Source organism: Galeopterus variegatus, unplaced genomic scaffold (genome assembly GCF_000696425.1).
Source record: "Galeopterus variegatus unplaced genomic scaffold, G_variegatus-3.0.2 Scaffold527, whole genome shotgun sequence".
NCBI lineage: Eukaryota > Metazoa > Chordata > Mammalia > Dermoptera > Cynocephalidae > Galeopterus > Galeopterus variegatus.
In genome coordinates this window covers 478,126-501,828 of record NW_007726638.1, presented here as the reverse complement: position 1 = coordinate 501,828, position 23,703 = coordinate 478,126, and the positions used below count along the sequence as shown (strand labels likewise).

The following is a 23,703-nucleotide window of genomic DNA, read 5'->3' as shown; positions in this document are numbered from 1 at the left end:
TCCCGAGGTGGGAAGGAGCCGAGGGCACACCGGAAGGTGGGCAAAGCTGCCCAGTACCGCTGTCCCCACCCCATGGCCCACCTCCCACCCGAAGGTGAAGGGACAACCAACTCTGGCCCCTCAGCATCCTGACCTGTCAAGACCCTACAGCCTCAGAACCCCAAACTTGCAGCCCCCCTACTCCGAGCTGGCCCCAGAAAGTCCCTGGCTCTTGAGAACCGGCAGCCCTGCTCTGGCCCTGCCCTCCCTCACCGCCCTCTGCCGCCGCCCACACTGAGAACCCCCAGAGCCAATGTCTCGCTCTGGGCACCAACTGCCAGGCACCGGGTTGCCATGGCGACAGAGGCTGGCTAGGGAGGGGGAGGGGCTCCACAAACCCAGCCTGCTCCCCCCCAACCCCAAGTGGCGGTGGGGGGTGACCTCACTGTTTGTGCTTTGTTCGATGTTGGGTGGGGGTCAGGAAGAGGGGAGGGGCCGTTTCCATGGAAACACGAGAGCCCCTGGGGTTGAGGCAGAGATGGGCAGCCAAGAGGGGGTGACTGGGAAAGCCCTCTTTCCTCTGCACAGGCTGAGACGCTGCCCCAAGATCCCATATGGGGGGCCAGGCAGGTGGAGTGCAGGATGGTGGGCACGGGCAGGAAGCCCCCATCACACGCCACCGCCCCCAGGCATCGCAGTTTACTGCTGCTCTTCTGGGGTGGGGAGAGGTCTTGCAGAAGCTGGGGCGAGCCTGCACCTGAGATGCCGTGGGAGCTGGCCTGCCCCCCACTGAGCCCTCTCCTCAGACCCCACAGGCAGCTCCCCGGGCTACTTGGAAGACACTTGAAGGGGTGGGTGGAATGTCCCCTCGCTTCTGCTCCTTTCCTGTCAACAGGACCCTATCTCTTCTCCTGGGTGCTGGTGTGGGAGTCAAAGGCCCCCCATGATTACGAATCACAGCTCCATGCTCCGGGGGTGCTGCCATGGGGCTTTCTAAAAAGGAAAAGCACCTGCCTGATTCTCAGATCCCTCAGCCCCAGGAGACCATAACTTTGGAAGGAGTTGGTGGGTGGACAAAGGGTAGCAGCCACAGGGGAGCCGCTGGGGGTGGGAGACAGCCCTGGGCTGGGAAGTTGGGAGACTTGAGACTAACCTGCTGTGTGGTCCTAGGGTTATCACTTCCTTTCTCTGGGCCTCAGTTTCCCCATTCATAAAATGGAAAGAAATTGTGCCCAATGTCCATCTGGTGCTAAATCCCCAAAGGACCTGTCCCCCAGCTGGGGTGGACCCTCTTCTTGCCTCAGAGGGGACTCAGTCTATCTCCACCCCAGTCTCCTTTGCCCCAAAACCTGTCCCTAGTCCCAAAGCCCCAGACCCCACACCCTCTTTTGGTTTCCTTGCCTTTCCCCTCCCCCCACAAGCCCCGCACACCCCAGCAGAGTCCCTGGGCAGCACAGTAAAGACGACTGGTTTCGGTATCAGTTTGTAAACTTTAAGGAAAATGTGTCTTTGTTTTCCTGTCCGCTATCGTCGGGTGTTGGTTTGTTCACAGTCAGGTGGTGGTCAGGTGTGTGCATGGGTGCGTGCGTGCGGGTGTGCGTGTGCGTCCACTCCTCGGCCTCGGCCCCCCAGTCCGCCCCCCGCCCCGGCCGCCCGGGCCCTTCCCCGAGTGCCCCCAGCCCACTCCCTCCGACCTCACCGGGGAGGAGACAGTCACAGCTTCTGTTGGGCCGAGACCCCCTTCCAGTAATCGAGGATGTCGTGCAGGTCCTCGTCCTTGGCGAACTGGACCTTCTTGCGCAGAGCGTGGCCCGCGGCCATGTACACCTCCTCGCGGTGGTGCTTCTTGTAGGGCCGGAAGCGCTCCCAGATCTTGTGCGTGCTCTCGGACGAGTACTCGGGGCTGGACGAGTACCCTGAGTAGTAGTGTCTGGGGGAGAGCTGCGAGTAGGTGGAGTCACGCTTGGAGCGGGTCAGCGGCTTGAGGAAGGACACGCGCTGGCTCAGGCTGTCGGCGCCCTCCTCGTAGTACAGGGCAGGGAAGCTGTGCCGGTGCTCGCTGCAGTGGTAGGCCGGCTTCACCTCCAGGTGCTGGATGCCACCGCCCCCACCGCTGCCCCCCCCGCTGCCCGCCGGCACCAGTGGGAGCCGGTCCAGCGGGCTGTTGAGGGGGCTGCCCTTCTCGATGTACTTGGAGTCACCCTTGGCCAGCCCCGCGGTGGCCGGGTGGTCAGGCACGTCCAGGCTGAAGACCTTGGCGCTCTTGATGGAGCCGCTGGATGACACGCTGCAGGTCTTGCGGGTCACGGCGGCATCGGCACTCAGCTGGCGCTGGAGCGGGTGGTGGGAGCTCTCCTTGTAAGGGGGTGAGAGGAAGCTGGGCCTCTCCAGTGCCCCAGGGGCAGTGGTCGAGGAGGCAGCACTGGCCGCAGGGAGGGACTGGCACTCAAAGGCCAGCTCTGGGTCCCCACTGCCACTGCCGCCCCCCAGGAAAGAGGCTGAGTCCAGCTTGAGGGCATCAATGCAATTGTTAATGATCTGGTTTACCTTGTCCACCTCCTTGGCGATGGTGGAGATCTCTGCAGCCGAGCCCTGGCCGTTCTCAAGGTCTGGGAGGTCATCCTCAGGCCGAGCTAGGCCATCCCCACCCGCACCCGTGCGCACCTCTATGTAATTTCCTTTGGTGGCCACCTTGGGCGTGTCCAGCCCGGCCTCCAGCCCCTTGGAGGTGGGCAGCTTCTCCCCGATCATGGAGGGGATGGACGACATGCGGGAGACAGGCAGCACGGGTGGCTCACCCAGCTTCTGGGTGGCATGGACGATGGAGCTGGCGTCCACGTCTGCCCCATAGCGCATCTCCAGGATGGTTTTCTTGACGTTGACGGATTTCTGCTTCTCCTCCTGCATGCGCCGCTTGCGCAGGCAGTAGTAGACAGCTCCCAGCACGATGACCATGCCGAAGAGGCAGCCCAGGATGGTCATGATGTAGTGGGTGGTGGTGGAGGTGCTGGGCGCCAGGTCGCCCGGGACAGGGTCCCGCGTGGTGAAGGCCAGGCAGGTGTGGTTGAAGCGGCGGCTGTTGCGCAGCGAGGTCACACAGAAGGTGTACTCGGTGTGCGCCCGCAGCTTGTCCAGCGTCACAATCTCCTTCTTGTTCTTGAGCGTCATGACGTCGGAGAAGTAGCTGTTGTTGTACTGGACCAGGACATACATCTTGCTATAGGGGTGGGGGATGATGACCACCAAGGTGGCCGAGGTGAAGGTGACATGGTGCAGCTTGATGGCAGGCCCCGTGGACGCATCTGTGGTGGATGAGGCCGGCGGCTCCACCGAAAGGATCTCGTCGGGATTGAAGCCTGAGTTCTCATCGGGCTCCCTCTGGGTGTCGGTGGAGTAGGGCGTGGGGTGGCTCACGGGCCGGGAGGGCAGCGAGCCATTGCGGCACTTGGCCTGGAGCACGGTGATGGCATTGAGGCTGTGGTAGGGCCGGGGCACGAGCAGCGGGTAGCCAGCAAACTCCCGTGGCGACTCGCACTGCAGGCGGTCGTAGTTCTTGGTGACGTTGTTGAAGACCACGAGCCAGGCAAGGAAGCCAAAGAGGTCACACTCACAGTTGAAGGGGTTGCCGGCCAGCTCGCACACCATCAGGCTGGCCAGGCTGGCAAAGGTGGCGCCATCAAGGCGGCTGAGACGGTTGGAGGACAGGTCGATGCTGATGAGGCTCGGGCACTCGGAGAAGGCGGTGGGCGTCACCACCTCGATGAGGTTGTGCTGGACGAAGAGGAACTGCAGACGGCTCATGCCGCGCAGCATGCCCTCGGTCAGGTTGCTGAGCTTGTTGTAGCCCAGCTGCAGGACCTGCAGGCTCGACTGGCCCAGGAAGGCGCCGTCCTCAATGTAGGAGATCTCGTTCTTGGTGAGGTTGAGGTCGGTGAGGTTCCCGAAGCGATTGAGAGAGGAGTAGAGCACGGCTTTGAGCTTGTTCTCATTGAGCCGCAGGTCATGCACTGTGCTGTTGATGTGCTGCGGGATGGTCTCATAGGGTGGCTGGTTCTGGCTGCAGATGGCCAGCCACACATAGCCCTTGTCACCCTCAATGAGCCAGCAGTCGGCGCGCACGGCACCCGGCTGGCATACGCACAGCAGCGCCGCCGCGCACAGCCCCAGGCGCAGCATGGCGCCGGCCTCGGCCCCCTCGAAGGCCAGGCTCGAGGTGAGGGGCTGGGGCACAGGAGGCCTAACAGCCGGAGGCTGGAGCTGGCAGCACAGTCCTCCCTGGGGTCGCCACCATCTTGGGGGCGACCCCCAGCACGGGGGCCCCAGGCAAGGTGGGCACAGCCAGTGCCAACTGCTGGGGGCCTTCTGGAGTGCTACAGCAGGTGCTGGGCCTAGGTGGGGCCGGGCGGCAGGGGGCCCCACTGCCTGCTCCCAGGCAATGCTCCCTGCCTCCTGCTGGGAAGGTGCACAGGCCCTCAGGGCTTGACTTCCTCTCCCTTCTCTTCCTCTTCCTCCTTGGGTTCCGGGCTCAGAACTTCAGACGATTCCCACAGGAGGCTGGAGAGTGCAGCACTGAGGGGGGAGCAGGAGAGACGGTGGCAGGAAGGAAGAGACCCATCTGTCACCTGGTTCCTGAAAGGCAGCACCGGGAGGGGGTGACAGATCAGTGCGAGGGCTCGGAGCAGCCCCTTCAAGCTTCAGCACCCCCAGTCCCTTCTTCAAACCCCCTCCCAGGGGTCCTCTGTGCCAACGAGCACACTGGGGTCCCTGTTACATAAAAGAAGGGAGGGCTGGTGGCTGGCAAGAGGGGAGGAGGGACCTGGGGGGCAGGAAGGAGGGAGACAGAAGAATGTCAAGGGAGTGGGGACAGAGTCTGAGGACGCCGGGCAGAGAAGGGAGACCAGAGAGGAAGAGGGGGACGTGCACAGGTATACACACACACACACCCACACTCACCCAAGCACACTAGTGTCCACACTCGTACAGTGGCCTGCACAAAGATCCATGTGCACCCGCGTGAGCCAGAACTCCATGGCATGCACACATAGACAGGTACACACACACAAGCACACCTATAATCTGTGCATTCGACAAACAGGCCCGTCCACAAGTGTCCACGTACCCAAGTGGGCACTCCTGAATCCAGATAAAGAATTAAGCCCAGCAAAATGCCTCCTTTCTTCCATGCCCAAAGATAAATAATTCATTTGTTGTGTAACTGCTCTTGTTCCAAAAATAATTCCCTTGTCTCAGCTTCCATGGGGGAGGGGGAGTAGAGCATCATGTCTGTGAGCCCCTCAAGCAAGGAGATACAGAGGCCGGGGTCTCCCACAGGAGGAGGACCTGGGGAGACCTCATCCTACAGGCAGAGCAGAGCCAAGGGAAAGAGAGGGCAAGAGTCTGCAAAGCCAGAGACACTCCCCACTGTCATCTCCTCAAGTGCTTTCCAGTAGAGCACCCTGATCCTGTAGGAGGCCTCAGGCCTCCAGAATGGCATGGCTGACACCCTTCATCCCCTTCCACGGCTGGAGAGTCAGAGACCCAGAGGGGGACAAGGACTTGCCCCAAGTAATACAGCACAGCCCGGTCCAGGATCAGGACTCCTGAGGCACCATGAGTCCAAGCCAGGAGTCAGGAGGCCTGGAGCCCCATCCACCCACCTCCGTTAGCCGGGTAAATCTCACCATCTCTCTGAGTCTGTTTCCACATCTATAAGGTGGAGATCAGGTCCAGGCCTGGCCCATTTGATGGGGGAAGAAGTAAGGTGACTCATGCTGCCCACCCCCAGGATGCAGAGGGGCAGGGGAGGTGGGCAATGCAGGGGTCACAACCCACAGACCATCTGCATCCATCCTCACTTTCCAAGTGGGGAAACTGAGCCCCAGACCCAGGGGAGACTAGCCTAGGTCTCTGAGCAAGCTGGACACAGCCCCTGCACCAGACCCCAGCTCCACCGCCCACCATGTGCTCTCAACTATGGAAACAGCACAGTTCTCCCTCCCTCTGCCCTGGGCAGGGACGAGGGATGTGAAGATTAGGCCAGAGAAATCCATGTTTGGGCAAAGAAAGCCGGAGACCGTTCACAAGAGCCATCTCCGCCTCCTGCTCCTCCTCCTGGGAAACTCCAGGAAAAGGAGTGCTTTGAAAAAATTTTTCTTCAAACCTTTGCCATTAAAGCAAAACCAATTTACAGCACTGAGCCCCAGAGGGTTGGAACAGAGGAACGGGAAGTGGAGAGGGGGAAGAATCCCACAAGAAGTCCAGAGCAGGCAGTTTTTGTTGAGGAGGTGGCAGGTGGACAGGGTGTCCAGATGACCTGCTGGATTAAGGCTGATGCTGCGTCACAGAGGCTGTGATGACCAGACCCTCTGAGGCAGGCCTCACACTCCCGTCCCCTGCAGGACTAGCTTGGTGTGCACGAGGCACTTGGGCAGGAAGGAGGGGTCCAGGCAACAGACCACATTTCTGTCCTTGGCTGTGCCGTGCAAAGGTCTCAGGGCTGGAAAGAATTTGGCTCCTGTCCAGCATGACCACTGGCTCCTAGGGGACCTCAGGCCAGTCCTACCCTTCTCTGGGCCTCGGTTTCCCCTCCTACAATCAGCAAGGTTGTAGTGGAGGAGGCTAAGTCCCCAAGCTCACTGCTTCCAGGATTCGTGAGCCGGCCTGTCAGAGAGCCCTCCGGCTGCTCCAAGTACGGTCCCTCCTCCCTGTCCTCCTCCATCTGGGAATGTCTGGGGACTGCATTTGTATGCAGGTGCATGCGCAGGTGTGGGCCGGCTCAGAGTGGCGATGCAGGAGTGTGCTGACGTGTACAAGTAGACGCTGCACGGGCAGGCATGTGTGCACACGTATGCGCGTGTGCACAGGATGTGTGCATGCATGGCCGGCTACAGCAGTGCATGCTTGCGTGTGGAGGGTGGGAAGGCACGCAGGTCAAGGCATCTTGGGAATGCAGGCAAACACCTGCCTATTGACCACGTTTCATTACACGTGTGTTCCACATGCAGGTGTATGTGCGTGTGCACATGCACAATCTTAGCCATACACAGCCCCCATCTCCATCCCCTCTATTCAGATCTGCACTGCTCAAACCAGCATCCTCTCAGCCAGGCCGGGGAGGGGGGATGCGAAGGGGGGTTGGGGGGTGAGTAGGAGAAGGGGCCCAGGTTTGGGAGGGGAGTTAGTTAGTCCTGCCCCAGGTCTTCCCAGCCCTTCCCAAACAGTCCAGGGTGGGCCGAGGCCTGCTGTGCCCCCTCCCCAGCCACTCTGAGTTCTGCCCACCTGAGCCCTCAAGGTGACCCTGTTTGTGGCCCTCTCTCCTGCTCCTATCCTCCCCCATGACTCAGATGGAGCCAGAAGCAGCCTCCCATCTCCCCATCCCATCCCGTGTGCGTCCTGGGCTGCCTGCCCGCCACCCATCGAGGCCTGACGCAGCCAGGGAAGGGGACGACGAGGCCAAGAAGACACTGACAGCAGCACTTGGCCCCGGCCCAGTTGCTCACCCACTCAAGGTGCAGGGCTGGGGGCAGGGGATGCCAGCCTGGGTTCTCTCAGGCCTGGGGCTCAGGATCCCCAGGAGGACAGACAAGGTCATGCCCTTCCCCTCCCCCCACAAGGGTCATCCTTCAACGCACGCTAGTGAGAGAAGCAGGGCCCTACCCCACCTCACACACACCTGGGAGGGAGAGGGAAGGCGGGGAGGGGGCTGTAGAGAGAAGGCAAGGGCTGAGAACGAAAATAAGAACAAAAGCAAATGAAAAGCAAAAACATGGAGACAGCCAAGTAGGGAGAGACAAAGGAAGAGAGAGAAATGGAGACAGCAAGTCTGAGATGCAGGACCCACGGCAGTGAGACAGATGACAGATATGCACGGGGACCTAGGCACCTGCTGACTACCCCACCCACCCTCTAGGGGCCAGGGAGACAGATGACACTGGGTCTGGCTCAGCCACCGAAATGCAGCCTGTGACCAGCCCAGAGGGAGGCGGGAGGCAGCAGGAAGCAGCTGTTGGGAAGCAGAGGCCTTTTCTGCCACCCCACCCCCTCCTCCCCACGCCTGCCACCAGCAGCCCGGGAGGTGTGTGGCCATGCACCATGCAGGCAAGCAGGACTGTGCATCCAGACAGGCAGTGTCGCAGTGTCGGCCAACAGCAGTGCTCCCGGCTGCCTGGGATGGAGCAGACCCCTCCCCCAACCCCGCTGGGCCTGACACTGACACAGGGGAGGTGAGGGTCATTACAGGGATGTCGTGGGAATGAGTAAACTCTGGCCAGAGAAGGGGCAGGACCCAAATGCCGCACCAGCACCTCTTTCAAGGGTCCCTCTCTCTTTCCACCACACAAAACAGGACTGTGGCAAAGTCAGGGGCAGTGTGCTATTGAGGAATCTTGCAGGGGGCCCCCAGTCTGACCAGCTACACACTGTATGATGTCAACAGAGAGAAGAGATAAGAGTCAGAGAGACCCAACAGGTGCTCACTGCTGAGGGGCAGAGCTGGTGTGGTGGTCTTGGCTCACAGCTGGGCAGAGCCACAGACTGCCTGAGTCACTCTGGGCAAATGCCTTCCCCTCTCTGGACCTCAGGCTGTAGCCGCCAGTTGATACAGTTGATTTTGTGCCCTTCCCGCCCAGGTGCCCGAGGTTCCAGGTCCCTCCATGGACTCAGAATCCTAGAGCCTCGGAGCTGGAAAGATGGGGAGCCCTCACTCAGCTCAATGCCAGCCTCTCTCAGAGGGGAAACCAAGGCCAGGGCAGAGGAAGGGACATGCTCAGGGTCCTACACCAAGCTGGTGGAAGCTCAGGCTCAGGACCCAGGGTGACAGTGACAGATCCCGATCTGAGCCTGAGTCCCCTGCAGGATCTTCACCCATGAAGTGATACAAGGGATCCCCATGCAGCAAGGCTGTGCAAGGAGGCAGTGAGCACCTGTGCTATGGCACCCAGCATGGGGCCTGGCCTCCAGAGTGGCAGCTGCCGTTGTTAACTAACGTGGGTTCATCATTATCTCTCACAGCCCTCAGCACCCTGGATTAGCGTTCCCCTGCACTCGGGTCGCATCTCCCAGACCCCCCACTACAGGCTGACCCTCTGCTCCACAGTTCGAGGGGAGTCTTGACCAACTCCCACCCCGCACTGTGAGGTGAGTAAGGGTCTGAGGGGGGTCAGGCTGCCCCCCAGGCTCTGCAGCCTCAGCATCCCTCCCTGGGTTGGTGAGAGGCCAGAAAGAGTGAGATGAGCCTGAGTGTCCGACTGGCTGAGGGTAGATGGGAGCCAGGGATGCAGGACTGATCAGTTCTGAGTCCCCAGGTGAACCACAGGCCCACTCTGAGTCTCAGTTTCTCCTTCTGTGTGTCCAGGCAAGTGCCAGCCATCTCCCAGGGCTTTCACGGAACCCCAGGACATGGTGGAGGCCAACACACTCCACATGGGGCAGGAGGCCCCACCAACGCACAGCTCAGGCTCCCGCTACTCTCCTGCAGGGCCACCCATAGGTCAGCTCCAGGGAGCGGGTGCTCCAGGGTAGGTGCAGTCTGTGTTCCAGCCTCCCAGGAGCAGGGACATGAGGCTCAGCCCGGGAAATCTCATTTGCAGCAGCTGATAAGTGCTGGCACGGGCTCCTCCCTGGGCCAGGCTGGCCAAGGCTCCCTGAGGTGCCATTGTTACTGTCCATGTCAATGCCATTACCCAGGATTAGGAGGACCAAGGACTCCTGGGGCCCAGCCAGAACTCTCAGGGCAGGCGGCCACCTCAGCTCTCCCTGCTAGAAACACTGTTCCAGGCCAGGGGGCCCAGAGACAGGCTGCTACACTCTGTCCTCGGGGACAAAGCCTGCCCCCCCCTCAGGGCGGAGACTCAGACCCACTACCTCATTTCAATCAGGACTCTGCTCCGTTGCTCCCAACCCCCACCCCTACCTTCTGACACCAAATCTGAGATAATCAGTCATCACTGAGCCCTGGCTGTGATGCCCTTGCATTGCTCCACGCCACCTGACATCATTCAATCCTTCACAATTCTCCCTTACCCCACCCTGCGGCTGGACACTGGGTCCTGCCGCTGCCTCCTCATCACGGGGGTTCCTGGAGCGGGCTGCCCTGGGCTTCAGTTCCTCATCTGTAAAATGGGATAATTATACCTTCGCCACAGAACTACTGTTCGGTAAATAAGCTGTTTGGGTTTCAGGTGCAATGAGCCTCAGCTGCAGGGTAGAAAGAAAAAAATCACGATGTTGGAGGCAAAGCGTCCTGGGATTGAATATGAAGCTGTGTGACATGGGGCACAGTAACCTCTCTGGGCTTCAGTGTCCTCACCTGTAAGACAGTCGTAGCTACGCCTTCCCCAGTGGCACATATGTGTCTGACACGGCTGGTGCCGTTAGCCTCGTTTTACAGATGAGAAAACTGAGGCTCTGTCCTTCCCCAGCTTCCTCCAAAGGGCTAGGCCTGTGGCAGGGACAGCACATGTGCCGGCCATCTGGTGGGTTTCCTGCCCCTTGTGTAGGACCTCCCTTCCTATCAGAGGGAAGTGTGCAATCAGGAATCATCCAAAAGCCTGGAGAGACTTCAATTTCTCCATCAATCAGGAAGTACTTATCCCAACACAGCTGCGCTCCTTAACCCCCAGACACACTGCCACCTCAGGACCTTCGCACATGCTGTTCTCTCTGCCTGGAATGTCCCTCCCCCAATATTCCCACGACCCACTAGCTCACTTTATTCAGGACTCTGCTCAACTGCTCCCCACTCCCTATCCCTACCTTCTGACACCAAATCTGGGACAACTCACTTGTCACTCAAGCCTGGCCGTGGTCCTCTCACAGTGCTCAACACCACCCGACATCATTTAGCTCTTTATCATCGCCCCTTACCCCACCCCCAGCATAAAAGCAAAGTAGAACTTCGTCGTGTTCACTGCTGTAATCCCCATGCCTAGAACAGGGTCGTACACACAGCAGGTGCTCGGGACATGGTGTGTGGAAGGAGAGCTCAGGGTCAGGGACAGAAGAAAAATCCTGAGGCCCTGACTTCACTGAGTCAGAAAGTTAAATACCAGAGGGAGGCCCATCCCCCACCGATGGTGCTCAAGACGTGTCAGGAAACGGGCTGGGCTTCCTTCTAGCCTCATGGCCCCCCTCATGCTTCCCATTTCACAGACAAGGAAACTGAGGCTCAAAGAGGTGCAGTGATCTGCCCAAGACCACGTGGCCAGGAACCCAGGCCAACTCAAGCTCTTGGAACCACCAGACTTTCCAGGATCCCTGTAAAGGTGACTTCCCATGACTTGAATACTTCCGGTGGCTGACCTCTCAGCACCCACCTCCAGCTGCTTATTCCCTCCTTGAACAGCTCTGATGGTTAGAAATTTCTTCTTCTATTACAAAACCAACTCTGGCTCCTTGTACCTGTTCCTGGCCTGCTGTCTGGAGCCACTGGCAGCAAGGCCAGCACCCCCACAAAGGCCCTTCCGGTATCTGCTCATCTGTCATCACTCCGCTTATCCAAGCTAAACAGCCCCATGTCCCCTGCCTGCTCTTCCTATGCCATGGTGTCAAGTCCCTCCCACCCATGGGTCCAGCTGCCCAGGGTCATGTTTGCTGTCAAGGTCCCTCCTACAATGTGTCCTCTGGAGCACCAGTGCCAATGTGGTCTGAGCAGTGACCAGCACCGCCCCCCCCGCCTTGGTTTGGCTCCCTGCTTCTGTTGACGCGGTGCCAGTGTGCACGGGCGTCGTATCCTCACCTTGTCCTAGATGATAAACCGAACCCCCGAGCCCTTCACACACACTGCCAGGCAGCCCTGATGCCCTCCGAACGTCCTCCAGCAGCTCTGGGCAGTGTCTGTTTAGGTCTCAGCCGAGGTGCTGAGTGTTCATCCACCCCATTCAATCACGTCCTGTTAGTCTCAGCCCCGCATGCCAGCTGCTCCAGATCTCAGGGGAGCTGGCTTCTGCCCCTCACTGCCTCGGCACCGGCTCCCAGCTCTGGGTTATCCTGCACTGGGTGAGCAGGCTACGACTGCATCCACGTCACAGGGAAACAGAGACCAGGCCTGGGCCAGGGAGCCTGCCCGCAGCTTGCCCCAGGGCTAGGTGGGGCGCACTGTCCAACCGGCCACACACTTACCCACATTCCACATGTGTTTATTGCACACCTATGTGTCTGGCACTATAGCAGACAGACACGCCCTGCCCACACTAAGCTTCCCTCTTACTCAAGAGTGTAATAAGAACAGCACATCAACAGCAGCAACGGCCGACAGTTAATGAGGCTTAATTGGGCTTGCAAGGCCTGATGTGTTGAACACGAATCTCCAAGCCCGTGACCTCAGTCAAAAAAGGGGCCTAGGCTGTGCCCCGGGCTACTGTAGAAAGAACAATTCTGAGTAGGAGACGCATGGAGGACTGGCTCACTGCGTGACCTTGGGCAAGTTAGTGCCTTACCTCTCTGGGCCTCAGTTTCCCCATCTGTTTGGAGGAGGACAGCAGTGCACATGTGTCTCTCTGGTTTGGTGGGGCCACCCCAAAGCTTTCTGCCAACTGCGCATTGTGTTATCCCCTGAACTCATCCGGTCCCTGTGCCTGTTCTGCTCCCAGGGTGACATATCCGTCATTAGCACCTATGCCACGTCAGGCCTCAGTGGAAGGAGACAGGCAGGAAGACGGAGGCTTTTACCAAAGGCCTTGACCTTGGGAACTGCCCAGCAGCACGAGAGGGGAGGCCCCAGCACTGGTTCTGTGGACAGCGTCAAATAGACTGCCCAGCTCACACGGCCCACGTGCCAGCACCCACTCCCCAGCCCCAGGCAGCCCAGCCCACCCACCCACCACCAGGTACCTGGGGATGGCATGTAGCCCACAACTAAGGATGCCCTGTATTGAAAGTCACCTCCTAGTGCCAGCCCAGGGGTCACCTCCTAGCTTTCCCAGAATCCCCCAGGCTATTCAGGAGACTGCCTCTCCCTGCCACCTGACCCTAACCTCTCCTCCCCTGGACCCCACCTCCCCCACTGACTGCCTTTCTCATCTGACCCAGGCCTCCCCTACCCAACTCCCACCTCCTCCATCTAAACCCACCCCTCATCCCACCTGACCCCCACCTCTCCCCTCATGACCCTCACCTCCCCATCTGACCCCTGCCCTCTCCCTACCTGACCCCTGTCCTCTCCCCACATGACCTCTGCCCTCATCCCACCTGACCCCCACCTCACCCCACATGACCCTCCCCTCCCCACCGGACCCCTGTCCTCTCCCCACCTGACCCCTGCCCTCTGCCCACCTGACCTTTACCTCCCCCACCTGGCCCCTGCTGGCCCTGCTCAGCTGCAGCCCCTGGGCACTACTCACCAGTCTCCACTGGACCCGCTCTTTCACCAGTGCCTGCGCACGCACGCTGCCTCTGCCTGCATGGCCTCCATTCATTCATTCAATAAACATTTATGGAGCACCTACTATGTACCAGGCACCGGCTAGGCCCACCCTCCTGGCTCTGCCTCCACCACCTGCTCCTCCTCCGGGTCCCAAGGGGGGAATTTCCCTGCCTTCCGACATCCTCGGGGCTGTCCCAATGCAGGGGCAGCATGTGCGGGGCTTCACAGCAGGGGGTTATGGGTAGCCCAGGCAGGATGAGAAGAGTCATCGGCTCACATAGGCTGGGCCTAAGCGCCTCTAGTGTTTGTTCATTAAATTCTCAGCACAACCTTATGAGTCGGTGCTATTACCATTCCCACTTTACAGATGAGGAAACTGAGGTCTCACAACTGCTACCCAGTGGCTTTACCCCCCACAGTACCAGGCTCTGGCTCAAGGGATGCTGTGGGATCCTGTTTCATCTGGACAGTGGTTTTAAACAACTTTTCAATTAGTTGCTAATATTGAAAACTTGGGAGATTTTACTTTTTAAATCACCATTTCTGGAAGTCACTGAAAAACCTGGAAGACCTGGCTGCGCAGGGTCTGCATCCCTGCAAGGACAGAGCAGCGGCACGGGCCCAGGGCACCCCCCACCGCCTCCTCCCTGCCTCTCTGGCTTCAGTTGCCCACTGACACGGGGCACTGGGGTTTGTAAGGCCAGCAAGAGGGAGCCCCAGAGTGGGGACAATGAGAATCCCAACCTGCATGGGGATCCCATGAGCCTCTCAGTCTGGGGCCCAGGGGTGCCACAATCCCTGAGCCCCCCACTCCCATCCTCCCTGGCCTGTGCCCCTGGGTTTTTGAGCTCTAGGACACTAATAGCATGGGTCTGCCATTATTAGGGGGTCTCCAATTATAGGTATGAAACTCTTTGGTCCTAAAAATCTCCTAAATCTTGGCCTCTGTGGGTCATCAATTCTACAGGACTTAAAGGTGCACTGACCCCCCCACACCTTCTCCTTGGCTCCAAGCAGGCTCACTGGGCAGAGGACCCCCCACCAGGAGAGCCTCCCCAGGACTGCCTGCTGTGCTGTGGGGCCCGCTTCCCCTCTGGCGCTCCAACAACACTGCCTGGGTCCCTGGGTCAAGTTTTGGTATCCTACTAGGTTCAGAGGGTTACTTGCCCCTAAATATGATCCCCACTCCATAGAACACTGCTAGTCAGCCTAGGCTGTTTCCAGGCAAGGCTGCTGTGACACCAGAAGTTCTAAGGCCTTGGTTCCTGAAGCCACACCACTGGTCACCACAGCGTAGAGCCTACACCAAAGGGCTCTGGGGCTTCTGGCATGACCCCTTGCTTCCAACCCTCTCATGCTCACCTGGGACTCCTGCCTGCTACCCAACCCCCTGCCTCTACCAGGCCCAGCACCCTGGGCCCTGGAGCCCCCAGGGCCAAGCTGAGAAAGCCCTCCCCAGTCTCCTCACAACCTCAAACCAGGCGGTCACAAGGGGTTAGTGTGGACACTGCCTAGGATGGTCTGAAATTTCCTCTCCTGGCCCTGACTCTAGCTTCTCTGGAGTGGGCTGGGGGGAGCCCAGACTGAGGGACGCCTCGGGGACTACGGGGGCCTGCAGCTGCGCCATCAGAGAACAAGGAGGCTCTGTCAGTGCTGAGGGGCTGACACGGAGCCCCGGAAACACTGGGGGAGGGACATCCCCGACTGCTGGCTGGGTAGACACCACAGCCCCGGACGTGTGGTGACTACGACAGCCCTGTGTCCACCAGCTCAGTGTGACCAACCCGTCAAGTGGGCCTTGGGTAGGGCAGGGGGCACTTCAGCTCAAATCTAGGCTCTGCCACGTAACTAACGCCCTGGTCCTGGCCACTTCTTCCCCCTGAGTCTCAGCTTCCCCTTCTGTGAAACGGGACAAGAGCACTATCCCCAAAGCTGTAGAGTGAACAGCCACAGCCAGGGCCTGGCACAGAGTAGCTGCTCAATAAATGAGCTGCTGCAAGTATCGCTATCACGCCAGGCACGCAGTAGGGCCTCATCAGCCCTGCTGTAACCGTGACAATGAGGAAGGGGGAGGCCTGGTCCCTGGCACTGTCTTCCTGTCAGTCCCGAGGGCAACACATCCCTCTTTGCCTCTGACCCTCCACCTCTCTGAGGTCCGGGCTCCCCAAAAGCCTGCTCCCAGCCCCATCCTCAGCCTGTTCCCCGGCCTCGGTTTCTCTCTCGTTGCCAAAGCACAATGGCTGTTATAATTAACAAATTATCTCAGTGCGACAGCTGTGGTCCTTTAAAAATTAGGTTGAATAACAAGATCCTGGTGTATGGTAATTCCTTTTCATCTCTGTCTGCCCCTGTCTCTCCGCCTCACTTCAGCCTTGTTATGCATGCAAACGTTTTCTCCTTTCCTCCTTCCCAGACACCTTCCTCCTCCGTGACCTCCTTCCCCTCAGGATGGCAAGGGGACAGACTAAGGCTCCGCTTTCCTGTGAAAAGAAGGAGGGAGCTGACCCTCCTGGGCACCTCCTGTGCGGCCAGCGCTGGACAAAGCGCCTGACACAGTGACTTCTGCAATCTTCTGGCAGACCTCAGTCTTGCCATCTTCTTGCTGGCAATGCTCCCTGCTGGGGCTGGGCTCCTCCACCTCCCAGGCCACACTTTCTCAGGCTCCCCTGCAGCTGCCCTGCCATTTCTTCTGCCTGTACTTGAGGCAGTGCCTTCCCTGAGACCCTGGTTCCAGTTCCGTACTCTTCTCAATCCTGCTTCCCACCCCTGCCCCAACCCCAAGAGCATCTCAGCCCCTCCCAAGGCTTCTACTATCAGCCTCGTGCTGGCCACGCCGCCCACCCCATCCCAGCTGCCTCGTGGACCCCTCCCTAGCGCTGAAACTCCACCTGTCCACACCCACTACTGGACTCATCTCCTGCTCCCCTTCCCCCTCCCCCACTTCTCTCCAGTTCCCTGACCCAGTGAGAGGCACCCACATCCACCCAGCTTGCCCCTGTGGGAGCGCCCCTGCGCCCACACTGCTGCTGCTCTGGCTCAGCCCCCTTCCTTGCCTCGGTCAGCACACTTGCTGGTCTCTCTGCCTTCAATCCTACTATCCCATTCCATCCATCCTCCGCCCAGCCAAGGATGAGCTTTCTAGAACATGAACGTGAGCATGGCACTCCCTGGCTGAAAAGCCTTCATTGGCTTCTGCTGATCTGCAAAAATTCCAGCAGCATACAGAGCCCAACCCTGTGGTCCTGCAGGAGCTGGCACCTGCTCACCTCTGCTGCCCTCCTGCCTCCCCGCACCTCATTGGGGTCTCTCTTGAGGGTTCCCACAGCCCTCTGGAATTCCTCCATCACAGCCAGAATCATAACTGCTGCTTTTACCCCTGGACTGAGTTCTCTGCGGAAGGGCCCTGACTCTGCATGAGAGCCCAGCACCAGGCACACAGTAGGTGCTCAATAAACTTCTGTTAATGACTGAATGAAGGAAGCCTGCTCTCCCCTTTATAGATAAGGAAACCAAGGCTCAGAGTAACTAATGACTTGCTCAAGATCACACAGTTCATGCAAGACAAAACCAGGATTTGATCCCAGGTCTATGACTCCAATGCCAGGCTTTTCAACTCCCTGGGAAGGGATGTGAGCAGTCAGCTTCTGCATAGATCTCAGGGGATTAATCCTCCCTCCTGCCTCAGTTGGATGATAAGGAGACAGGCCCTCAGCCTAGGCTGTCATTCCCTCAAGTCTGACCTTGGGCTAGCCACAGGACCCTCAGGGCCTCAGTCTGCTCATCTGTAAAGTGGGAAGAAGCCCCACCTCACTCCATCTCAGAAAGTGGCTGCTGGGACAGAAACTCAGATCTTAGAGAAAGTTGGTCCTACTAACATCTGGAGATTTTTCTACCCTCACCCTCCAATCCCAACCTCATTGCTCTTGGCAGGCACTCCCCAAAGACTTGGGAGGGCTTTCCAGGATGGGAGAGGTCACATAGAACAGAGACCCCCACCTCAGGGAGAGGTAGTGGGAGAAGCATGAGAAGTTTGGGGAGCAGATCACGACCTTGCGTAAGAAGCTTCCCTGTCTGAGCCTCGGTGTCCTTATCTGTGAAGTGGGTCCATTAATGCCCACTTTATGGGACTGCAGTGAGGACTAATGTGTAAAGTGCGTAGCACAGTGCAGACGCTACGATGGCCCCGAGGCTGCGAGCTTCTGTGGCATCATGATGCTGAGGTGCACTCCAGGGAGAGAGGGAGGAGAAGGGGGTGGGACCAAGCAGGACCATCTGTTGCTGACTCTCTCTCCTCAAAAGCCCCCAATGGCTCCCACTGCCCCCAGAAAGGGGCTCACACTCTGATGTGTGGCCCTCGAACCCTTCTCTCCCTCTCTGAGCTCACGCCCCACATGTCCCTTCACAACCCTAAGGAGTTTCGGGGATAACCACCCACATGTCCTCCAGGCCTTTGCTCATGCTGCTCCTGAGCCTGGGGAGACATTCCCACCCATCCCCGGAGCCTGGGGCCCAGACCTTATGCCCTCTTGTCTGAGAAGCCTTCAGAGATTTCCCCTCCACAGGAGAGTGATGGCCTCTCTGCTCTGTCCCCTCCCCCCCCAATGTATGGCCCATGGAATCCTGGAAGGGTCCTAGAGATTGTCTCACCCCACCTCACCTCCCCCCATTTTACAGGAGGGGAAACTGAGGCACAGATGAGGACCAGCAGCTCCCCAGTGATGCCCTTGAGCCCAGGTCTCTGCTGCTTCCAGCCCTCCGAGCAGCCTCTGCCTGGTGCTGAGCTGTTCTGCTCTTGCCTGTCTACTCCCCACCCCAGCCCGAGCTCCCTGAGGACTTGCTCGTCTTCCTCCTGCGTCCCCTCCCCGCCTAGCCTAAGGCCTGGCGCATAGTAGGCACTCAGTAAATGTCTGTTGAATTGAATTGCGCTCAGGGCGGCCAGTCGTCTCTGCTCTGTAAGAGAAGCATAGAGTTAGTGGAGCTGTCCCACGGCGACCAGCTGGTGGGGTGAGCAGTCCAGCCTGCCCCAAGGACCCCATGGGCCCTGGGGAGGGGGCCTGGGAAGCTGGAACATTCAGAGCTAGGTGAGTCTGAATTCTGCCCCAACAGGCGGCATGGCCCTGGTAAGTCACGCGGCCCCTAGGGCCTCGTGGGCCTCATCTGTCAAATGGAGATGACACCCCAGTCCCCCTGGGCTCTGAGGCCTGCTTGTTATGAGGACCAGAAGAGACATGAGGAGTGTAAACGGTGACCACCAGCTCATAGGCATTGTGTGCTCAGTGCCTGACACACACAAGTCGGGTGGGAATTATGCCCATTCTGCAGATGAGGAGACAGAGGCTTGTAGAGGGGCTGGCCTGCCCAAGGCCACACAGCCCACGCATTTGGTCACATGCTGAGTACACAGTCTCCCTGCAGAGCTGGAGGGAAATAAGGCATGATAACAAACCACAGACAAAGACGCCAAACCCACCAAAGGGTGGCCCAGGCCTAGCCTAGGCTGGCAAAGATTGTCCAGACAAAGGGCCCAGCATGAGCCCCAGGGCAGTGACGGGAAAGGTGAGAAGCCGCATTCTCCCCTCCCCACGGGGCTGAGCTCTGATTCCACGGCCCCCCAGAAGGTTCAAAGTCATCCTCAGATCTGGAGGCTGCAAAGGCCTAGGCCGGCCCCAGTGTTAATATAGATCAGTAGGGACTATAAATACACAGCCAGGCTAGACATGGCAGCGCCGACCTGAGGAGCAGCCAAGGCGGGGGCACTAACCCAGCCCTGTCTCACAGCCCATCTCCCTTTAGGGCCTCAGTTTCCTTGTCTGTCACCGTGACCATGACTGCTAAAGTCTTTTATCCAACAACATCCAGTTCTCTGACTCCAGCCAGGCTGGCCGAGAGGGAGGCCCACAGGGCCCAGGCCAGAGACCAGGGGACGAAAAGAGAAGGACGCAAATGGGATCCAGCCGTGACGGACAAGGGAAGGCCTTGGCTATGGCCCTGCTCACTGGCCTGGAGCTGGAAGAGGCGGGGGCCTCGAGGGCATCCATTCATTCACTCCTTCATTCATTCAAACAGCCATTCTTTGAGTATCTCCTGCTGGGAGCTGAGGAAGACAGGCAGGTGAGCAGCCTCTTCTCTACCTTGCCCAAGGTGGGTGGGGCTGTCATCTGGCTCTCGTCCCCATCCCAGCTTGCATGACAGGACAATGGTTTCATCTCTACATTCTGCCTAGACCAAGGCCCCGTGGAGGACGGGGACAGGGTGGGCAGTGTCAGTAGCCCTCTAAACCCAGGGCCCAACATGGCTCCCCTGCTCCTGGAGGCTCATGGGCTGAAAGGATGGAGAAGGCATCACAAGAGCATAAAAGGGGGTGTCCTGTGCACAGGGCTGGGATATGGGCCTGGGTGGGGAGGGGCAGAAGGAGCGCACCTCACTGGTGCCACTGTGTGCCAGGCCCTGCACACTTAATACACAGAAGCCACATTGTCATGTCCACCTGAAGGATGAGAAGACTGAAGCTGAGAGACAACAAGGATGTGCTAAGGTGGCCCAGCCCCTGCAGCTCCCCAGATACAAGACGAGCTGATGCATACAGACCCACAACATAGCAGCTCTGAGCATCAAAGGGACGACATCTGGGACTCCCCAAGCCGGGCATATCTGAGGGGTCAGTGTCCCGTTTTCCCATAAAAGCCTCAAAACAACACTGAGCAGCAGACAGACCCTCACAAGACAGGTAGAGAAACTGAGGCTCCAAGGGGTGATCCCACCCCCAGCCCCAGGCCTGACAAATACTCTGAAGGTCCTTCCCAGGTAGCACGTGGGTCCCCCCTCCACTCCCTCTGAGATTCATGGGCAAGAGGTGCGGGCCTGAGCCCAGGACTGACTGTGCCCATTGCTGGCTGGGTGATGTGGGCAGTGACCAGCCCTCTCCAAGCCTCAGCTTCCCCAGGACCCATCTCCTCTGCCACATACAGCTGCTGCAAGGAGCAAAGGGCTGGACTGATGAGAGACACCCCCTTACACATTGTCAAGTGCTGTCCATATTCAAAGTAATTTCATTGTTATGGTTACACTTTCCTGGGCTCTCCACAACCACTTCTATACCCTCCTTTCTAAAAAGGCTATAACAGTTTTTATCAGATGCTCACACTGAGCCTAACCCTGTGCTAAGGGTTTGTCTCATATTTCATCCTCAGGATCCTACAAACCAGATATTATTTTTATGCCCATTTTGCAGATGAGGAAACTGAGGCTCAGAGAGGTTAAGTGACTTGCTCAAGATCACACTGTAAGCAAGTGAGAGCGCTCAGCCATGACACTGTATATTTGCTCAGAGTGTCTGTATACTCAGCCTTCTGTGGCTGCTAGATTCCCCTGGTTCACTAATGCCCACCTACTCCCCAGTTTATCCCACTTCCCAGATTTATGCCATGTTCATATTCCCATCAGCAGCCGCTCACACACCCTTCTCCGACGCCTTCAGGAGCCCCGTTAATCATTCAGACACCCCTGCATATTCATTAACTTCCGAATTAATACAGGGTCTCTCATTACTTCAGGCCTGCTGCCTGCATTAAAGACACTTCAATTTCATTCATTATTAAGCTCCCCTGATAAATGATCACATCCCTCCTTCATAGAGAGGGACAGCACTCAAGCCCCAGAGCCAGCAGGTCTGCTCCCAGCGCCAGCTGCTGTGTGATCTTGAGCCAGGCCCTCATACTCTCTGGGCCTCCTGCATATACCTGGTAAAATCAGGCAAAGAACAATCTCTAAGCACCTCCCATCCTCCTCAAGGTGGCCCTATCCCATCCTTTCTCCCTTCTCTCTCTGCATGTGTCTTTCTTATACTCACATAATCCTTCCATTCTCCATGAAAAAGGAGCCTGCCCTCTCTGCAGTTTTCCTTATCCTCCTCCCCCACCCCAGTGGCCTCCACTCCTGCCTGGGCCTTTGCAGTCAGTGGGCCCTGGGGCCTGGCCCCAGCCCATTATCTTGAGAACATCATTTGTCCCTGGGCTAACGTGGCTTGGCAGACCATAACACATTCCAGATCACAGAGGCCAACTGACCCCCACGACCAGATGGTGGACTCCAGTTGCCACACAACGCCGATGACGACAACAATAACAACAGCACACAGCACTTCCTGAGCACGCACCATGCCCCAGGCCTGTGCTGAGTCCTGTACTGTCCCGTCCATAGAGCAACCTCCACTTTACAGATGGGAAAACTGAGGCCAGAGAGGTCAAGGTCATCTCTCTGGGAAAGGCTGGAGCTGGCTGTGAACCCAGGTCTCTCGTTTGAAGTCCTGAGCTCATCACCATCACACACACCACCTGGAGGCCACAATGTTCAGCCGCCACTTTACCCTGGCTCCACCCAGCACCTCCTTCCTAACCAACTCTTTATATGCCAATCCCTGCCTCCGGAGCTGTGGGCAACACAGAATGGATCCCCCATTCCCTGGCAGATACCTATCAATCTCCATTATGCCTGGCGCTGAGCAGAGCCAGGAATGCAGCCTGATGGCCACCACCGGCATGGACCTGCTGGCTCTGATCTGCCTTCCACCTCCACTCAGCTCACCTGGCTGCAGGGCCACCACCATCCAAAGGCCCAGCTGCCACCTCCTACAGATGCTGGGCCTGAGGCTTTGCTTCCTTCCCCCTGGCTGTGTGACTACAGGCCCCTTACTACACCTCTCTGTGCCTCAGTCTCATCATCTGAATCATACCTGACTCTGCCCTCTCCCTTGTCCCTCATCTCCAACCCACCCTGACACCTCTCCAGTCCACACACCTGTGTGCATCCACTGCTGACCCTCAGTCCAAGCAACCGATGGTTCTCGTCCGGACAGCAGCAACGGCCTCCCAGGGTCTCCCAGCGTCCCCTCCTCTACTCAGCTGCCAAAGAGCCTTTCAAAATATCATCTTTCATGAACCCACCAAGGGCCCCTCTCTTAAAGCCCTTTCAGAAGCTTCCACAGTTCTCAGGCTGAAGCCAGAAGTCCTCCTGAAGGTTGAGATCCCTCCAGACCCTCCCTCCTGCTCTCCTCCCCAGGCAGCCCTGCCTCTCCCAGGGTGACTCTCCCCACGCTGACTCCTTGGTGAGCATCTGTCCATCCTGGACCATCGGGGCCAGGCAGTGAGCACAGTGCTTTCTCCACTGCAGCTCCAGCGCCTAGCTCACAGTTGGCAGAGTAATACTGCTGCCTACAGGAATGTCTCTGTCACGTGCAGACAGCAATCCCAAGCCATCAACAGCACGCCATGCACACTGTTAATGAAGGGCTCTTCTTCAGTCCTCGTCCAGGGATCAGTTCCTGCCTGCTGAGCACTGGGCCAGCTGCTGCAAACACAACCCCTCACTTAACAGGACAGCAAGGTGAAGATCGTCAGACTCACTTCTCAGAAGAGGAAACTGAGACTCAGAAAGACAGAGTGGCCATACGAAGTCATGGATGGCAAGTGGTGGGGTTGGGATTCAAACCCTGCTCTGTGCCTGGTTCCAGTCCTTAAGGATAACTACTTCGGGGACTTTCCTTCTAGTCAAGGGTTAGGATTGCACTGAGCACTGACTGTGTGCCAAACCATAATAAACATTCTACATTAATTAACTCTTTAACCCTCTCTGCAGCCCTGTGTGATGGGCACTATTATTCTACCCATTTGAGAGATGATGAAACTGAGGCCCAGAGCAGTGAAGCCCTTGCCCAAACGCACACAGCTAAGAAGTGGAAGGGCCTGAGACACACCAAGTTGCACCCTTGAGCTCTTCTGCCCCTCCAGCTTTGCCCAAATCCCCTTCCCAGGCCCCTCCGCTGTCAGGGTGAGAGGCGCCCCTTTGCTGGCTCCATGGCAGCAAGGACTTGAGCAAAGCACTTCCCTATCTGGGCCTCAGCTTCCGCATTTGTAAGGGGGTGGGCAAGACCACCCAGGGTCCCTTCAGCAATGGCACATTATCCATGTGCCCATGGGCTCACCACACACCAGGCCCTGGGCATGGCACCATGGGCTGCAAAGACATGCAAAACTCGTCTCTGGCCTGCAGGGCATCACCAACGGGTGTCAGGTCCAGGTTGGGAGGCACGGGAGCCACCTGTTCCAGGCTCGGGGGACAAGCAAGGTACAGGCCCCTGCCTGCTGTCAGCAAGAGCACCACAGAGCCAACATGAGGCCAGAAGAGGCCACGGGTGTGGCTGATGCCCCAGACACCCGAAGCCGATGATTAGCTAGGAAGGCTTCGCACCTCTGAGGATCTGCTGCCACCCAAGGAGCTGGGGACCCCCGGAGGGGGCTGCACGCTGCCACTCAGACATCCCATACCTAACGAGCATTTGTATCACTAATAACTGTGTACACGGCCTT

General features: G+C 58.3%; 1 protein-coding gene across 1 annotated transcript in view; it reads right to left on the bottom strand.

Annotated features, from left to right (window-relative positions):
* Positions 1-1,455: 1,455 nt before the first annotated feature.
* ELFN2 (extracellular leucine-rich repeat and fibronectin type III domain containing 2) overlaps positions 1,456-23,703 on the bottom strand; it is a 57,494-nt gene continuing 35,246 nt past the window's right edge. The window contains exon 2 of the mRNA XM_008569771.1: positions 1,456-4,608. Within this exon, the coding sequence (XP_008567993.1) occupies positions 1,693-4,155 (2,463 nt within the window). The 5' untranslated portion in view covers positions 4,156-4,608 and the 3' untranslated portion in view covers positions 1,456-1,692. The remainder of the gene's footprint in view (positions 4,609-23,703) is intronic.